The sequence below is a fragment of the Olea europaea genome, chromosome 12 (genome assembly GCF_002742605.1).
Source record: "Olea europaea var. sylvestris chromosome 12, O_europaea_v1, whole genome shotgun sequence".
Classification (NCBI taxonomy): Eukaryota; Viridiplantae; Streptophyta; class Magnoliopsida; order Lamiales; family Oleaceae; genus Olea; species Olea europaea.
The window spans coordinates 3,667,291-3,672,739 of NC_036248.1; the positions used below are offsets into that span (position 1 = coordinate 3,667,291).

Here is a 5,449-nt window from a genome sequence, read left to right on the forward strand (position 1 = left end):
GATTTGATGTGCAATAAAAACTTTACTTCTGCACTAATTTGCAGGATATTTATAAGTATTTATTAATGCCACGCAATATTGCAGATTATTTTGTTTGATTCTTTTTACAATTTATCTCTATCTCAGAACCAATATTATGCAAAACATAGGTAGCACTCAAAATAAATTGACTATCATTATGGGAAAAATCTTCCAAAGCAACGGGAAAACACGACAAGACTCTAATACGCTCCAGATCTTGCACTGATAATTAAGTTAAAAACAACATTAGTCACCCAAACTATAATCCATTTTCATCTGGGCCACCCATCATTTGTCTGTTTCGAATCATATTCAGTAATCTTATTTCAGGAGCAAACTGTCAACGAAAAATACCAAATGTCTGAAGCAGTATCAAACTATGAAACTATAGCTTACACACCCATCAATCCAGTTTATCAATAACTTGATTTTCAATCAAATCAATGCCAATACAAAACAAGAAAATATGCATATCCTTTACTATTTGAGAACTATACAATTCATTGAGCCAAATCTGTTAAGCTGCAGTCTAACCTTCACCTCTTAGCCTTCAATGCCACAAGGAGCCATCATCACTTTATGGCAACTGGCAGGCGCTCATACTATCTTTGGACTTATATTTGCCAAGCATTTCAGCAACAGTCCTGCAACGACATTGGTTCCCAGGCCGGATAACATCCCCATAAACAGCCATTTCAATAATGTCAAGCTCTTTATCTGATATACAAGAAAAAATACTTATCTTAAATTATTGCCCTAGCAAGAACACAGAAAATTCTCTGCAAATAGAGAGAGAAATTTTTTATCATGAAAAAATATGCTGAGCTTCTCAAGTACGGCTCATTAGTGAAGTTCAGCTGCCCAAGAGTATAATTTCTCCCTCTGAAGGACCTGACACTTCTGACTATTTCACAGAACTCGAAAAAACCCTGTTCTTTATAGGTCTCAAGATTTTTGGGCAGCTTACATCACCATAAAGTTATAACTATGGAAATTTCAAGTTCAAAAGGGACAAGGGATTAAATTACTGTCCTGAATTTGGCATAGATCCCTGACCAGCCTCATTCCCAGAATTTGTTGAGTTCTTCTGTTCATGTTACATTGCATCGCGTTGAAGCTCTTAGAATTCTAGGGAAAATGCCTGTCGTCAAGTAGAGAGGAACATCTCATGGAATTTGGCATGTAACACACTACTTCTCAATGTCATGAATATAATATCAGGCTTCCTCTAAAACTTGACTACTTCTAGCTGTAACTTCTTAGATGAAGAAAGATCAATTCAACTGGATAAATGCTTAAAAGGAGCAAATGACAGAGGCCCCTGTTCAGCACCTACCGGGTTCTTCGAAGGTATTTGAAGTTACAAGTGATGCTTCACACGTCAGAATTCGAGGGATTCTTAGTCAAGAATCAAATCTAATCCACTATCTTCTTGTGAAAGTGAATGAAGCAAAGCAGAACTATTTTATTTATGACAAGGAATTTTATGATCTCGTTAAAGCTATTCACTAGTGTCAACACTATTCAATTTCAAGGAGTTTGTGCTGTATTCTAACCATGGGGAACATCAATACATACACTCTTCAAAGGAATTATGAACATGGTAAACAGATATATTTCTTGCAGCAATATTCCTCTGTCATTGATCATGAAACGGGAACCAAGAACACAGGACCCAATGCACTTAGTTGGCTAGTCCATATCTTACTTCTAAGACCGGTCTAGTCGTAGGTTTCAGTTTTATAAGAAGACATTACTCCAATTAAGGATTGACAAGAAAAAGATAAAAGAGAAGAACATAAACGTGATGAAAGTTTCAAGTACCAGTGAATTTGATGTCACAAGAGTAACCTTTCAACTGAGATGTATCAACATCCTCCTTGTTCGCTTTGAACCTATTGACCCTTGTTTGAAGAATCTGGCAATTCTCTGCCACCGACTCCCCACCTGCAGCAGAATAACCATACACATTCGTATTTCAAATTATCACAAAACAGTGTTCAATAACAACAGAAGCACACAACACAGAACAATTTCTAGAAAATGCCAACAACAGAAAGCATCAAATTTTAACTATAATCGGCACTTGCAAATCCATTATCTACGAAAATTCAAGGAAGCTTTGCAATGCTATTATACAATTAATCGGGATTAAATTATACAAGTACATTCATATGATGAAAAGAAAGGAGAAACCTTTAGAAAAGGGGACGATATGATCATATTCAAAACAGAGGCAGCCTTGGCAGTTACAGAAACGTTTGCAGACTACATTCCCTGCTGCATCTTTGCGCCAGCGCTCTGGGTGGCGGCCTGGCACAATCTCTGCATTGGCCCAGCATAAATTCTTGGCCTTATTATCAAAGAATCTAGGCCTGTCGTCCTCTTTCTCCACACGAGTGCGCCTAGGCGACGAAGAACCAGAGCCTGCGCTCATCTCTCTCTGTAAGTACACCAAATCGACCTTTAAACTTGAGTATTCGGGTGGACGGGTTATAACCCTAGTTTCTATTGGGCATGCTGGTATTTGTCCCGTGCCCAAGAAATATTTTTAAAATTGCCATTTTTAAAAAAAAAAAAAACTTTGCTCTCCTCCAAATTCCTTCCTTCTTTCCCTTTTTTTTTCTTTTATTATTATTACTATTATTATTATTTTTTTTTATAACTTTGCTCTCCTCCAAATTCCTTATCATTTACGCTTGAAAGTTCCCAGATACGGCAAATGGAATGGTTACGTTTTCATATTGAGATGCTACAATAATCCAATTTTGAGTTTTCTCATCGTTGGTCCAAGATGCTAATTCAATTCTAAAGGTCAGTCAAACAATGGCATGATCATTGTTGAATTAGATATGCCTTATAGTTGCACCCGTGGCGTGCATATGTTGATGCGTTTCTATCATGCTATCTGTACAGATAGTATTTCTCATATTTAAAAACATCTTCAATATGACAATATAAATAATATGTGTGAAGCAAAATAAGAAAAGATTGAATAACGTCTTCAGTAGAATGTAAATTGCTCTAATCGTGGACTAGATGTACACGAGAAAAAATGTAGAAAAAGAGTTAAAGATAAATTATTAAATAATTAAATAATAACTTAGATAAATATCAAAAATTAAACAGAGAGTGCTACACACCTTTTAGACATCATTAACATTTTTCATTGTCATGTAAGCAATTCTAAAGAAAATTTGACACTCCTTTTAGTGAAATTCAAAGCTCAATTGGAGATGATCTAAAACAAACGCTAATCCATTGCGATTGCAACAGCGTTCTTGGCCATCAATATGTTTATCCATAACTAATTGACTTGTTACATTGTCTTCTTCAATTCCCTTTTCTTTTCTTTTTTTGCATTTTTTTTTTCCCTTCTTTTTTCCAATTACCATGAACTTAACACTTCATTTTAAAGACCCATTTTTTAAAGGTCTATTTATTCATATTTCAGTAGTAGTACGCGCAAGAAACACTAACACCCATTTCGAAGCCATGCCAAACATAGGGATCCCCGTTAAATAAATGAGCAATCATGAACAAATTTTCCATCTGTGCCATATTCCTGATTTTACCATTTCACTGGCTTCAGCATAGCTTTAAAACTGACTCTTTAGACGAAGCAAAGCACTCAATTGTCTAAAACATTAAACTAATTCAAACATTCGCATGTATAACGAATATATGACATGCCATAGAAGAGTGTCTGTCTGCAATTTCCAAAACATAGCATTAAATATCCATTGAAGCAAATTGTAAGTAAGTTTAAAACAGTAAATCCATAGCATACCAAGAAGCCAGTCACAAGGTTTTCTCTAATAATCCAGATCCTTGACGCAGCCTCTAAATAAACTTGGCATATCGGGGTTGAAAACATAAAAGACGGTAGGATAGTACTACAAGATATATTTTTGTTAACACTGGACAAACAGTTTGCACAAAGAAAGCGAACTACTTGGGGCCAATGTCCTTGAGACCACATATCTGCTCTTCACCCATTGCAGACATCACACTCACAACCAGGTCCTTCCCCTCAGCAAAACCGTCCTTGATCTGCAAACATGACAAATTGGGGAACAAACAATGATTAGATGTCAAGTAAAAATTGGCCCTCATCAAGAAGGTAAATACTGGGCCACAGAAAAGAGCAATCTCCAAGGACAAGCCGTGAAGCATCCATTTACCAAGCTTCTAACTTAAATATGCAACACTGTGAATATCTTCAAATTTCAAATCAACGGTTAAAGAGAAAGGTATTGATTCCATGAACTGAGGAAACAAAAACCAAGAAGGTAAATCATTGAATTTACGCTGGAGTCTTTCAGAGCCATGTGAAGGTTCAAATAAATTTCCTAATAACCCAATAATTGTAACAGTACAAACAACGAAAATATTTTTCAGATAGCAAAATAAAAATTACAGTAGATATGCAACCTGCAATCTTGTCCCGTCGTCATATATATCACAAACAAGAATAATTTTTTCTTGTTATATGTGTCAAGAACATGGTGGTGGACATTTCTTCTTTTTTTTCCGCTCGTAAAATGTAGGAGATAATAACAAGCAGTAGGAAAATTTATACTATTGATATGACTCAGTAAATATAGAATCTAAGAGAAAGGAAAATCCTGCAAAAAGGATAGAGCCTTAAGGGTTACCTGGGTTAGAAGATTGTCATCAGTTGGTAGCCTCAGATCATCCTTGGTATTACCATTTTCAGTCAGCAAACTCACCTGTATTATAACCAGAACTAAGATAGTCAAGTACAAGTAAAAATATCACTCCTAAGCTTACATCAAGAGGCTAGACATACAAATCCATCCTCAGAAATATCAATGAGCTGGTAGTCAGTACGATTGACGTGAGGCACCTGTATATTTTAAGAAAAGAAGGCAGCATAACAAGGTTGATACATGAAAAGAAAAATGTAGTAAAATGATTGATCGATAAACAAAGACCTACATCACAGTTATGGGAAGATGGGACAATATCTTCCAGCTTTTTAGCAGTGAAGATATCGATTGCAACAAAGTGACATTTAGCATGACCATGCTTGCCAGTTTTAGATGTTGAAACTTCAACCACCTGTAACAAAGAAACGCTTACTCGAAACCAGAAAGGCAGAAATTATAAAAGAAAAAAGAAAAAAGGATGAAACAACAGTAAATGTATGGATAAAGGCCAAGTAGATAAAAAAACTTCCAAACTGAAAATAATCACTAGAAAAGCAGCTGGACGAGACAAAGCTAGATTAACCAAACCAGCATGTGACAAGTAGATATAACTTTTTGGTTTTTCCGAAACAGTGATAAGGGAAAACATTATTCTCATCCCGCTCTCAGCATGTGCACATGGCTGCATTCCCTCCAGAATTCCAACTTAAAAGGGGTAAATACTCCACATATAAAATCACAAAAGATCCCCCTCC

The 5,449-nt window shown here is 35.9% G+C and overlaps 2 protein-coding genes across 3 annotated transcripts in view; both read right to left on the bottom strand.

The window, feature by feature from the left end:
• Positions 1-271: 271 nt before the first annotated feature.
• On the bottom strand, positions 272-2,571 carry LOC111405246. Its single transcript, XM_023034048.1, has 3 exons — positions 2,218-2,571; positions 1,846-1,968; positions 272-738 (listed from the first exon to the last, which is right to left on the bottom strand). Exons 1-3 carry the CDS (start codon positions 2,456-2,458, stop codon positions 599-601), a joined length of 504 nt encoding a protein of 167 aa, XP_022889816.1. The 5' UTR covers positions 2,459-2,571; the 3' UTR covers positions 272-598.
• A 1,133-nt stretch (positions 2,572-3,704) lies between these two features.
• LOC111405247 (eukaryotic translation initiation factor 5A-2) overlaps positions 3,705-5,449 on the bottom strand; it is a 2,846-nt gene continuing 1,101 nt past the window's right edge. The window contains exons 2-5 of one of the 2 annotated variants that reach the window (XM_023034049.1): positions 4,984-5,106; positions 4,835-4,891; positions 4,680-4,754; positions 3,705-4,074 (exon numbers count right to left, since the gene is read on the bottom strand). In XM_023034049.1, the coding sequence (XP_022889817.1) occupies positions 3,973-4,074; positions 4,680-4,754; positions 4,835-4,891; positions 4,984-5,106 (357 nt within the window). In that variant the 3' untranslated portion in view covers positions 3,705-3,972. The remainder of the gene's footprint in view (positions 4,075-4,679; positions 4,755-4,834; positions 4,892-4,983; positions 5,107-5,449) is intronic. The other variant, XM_023034050.1, reaches the window with a different exon arrangement.

Coding starts and splice junctions, on each gene's coding strand:
- LOC111405246 (XM_023034048.1), bottom strand. CDS start 2,458: ATGAGCGCAGGCTCTGGTTCTTCGTCGCCTAGGCGCACTCGTGTGGAG. Junction 1,969..2,217: donor TATCGTCCCCTTTTCTAAAG/GTTTCTCCTTTC, acceptor ATTCTGCTGCAG/GTGGGGAGTCGGTGGCAGAG. Junction 739..1,845: donor TTGTGACATCAAATTCACTG/GTACTTGAAACT, acceptor CTTGTATATCAG/ATAAAGAGCTTGACATTATT.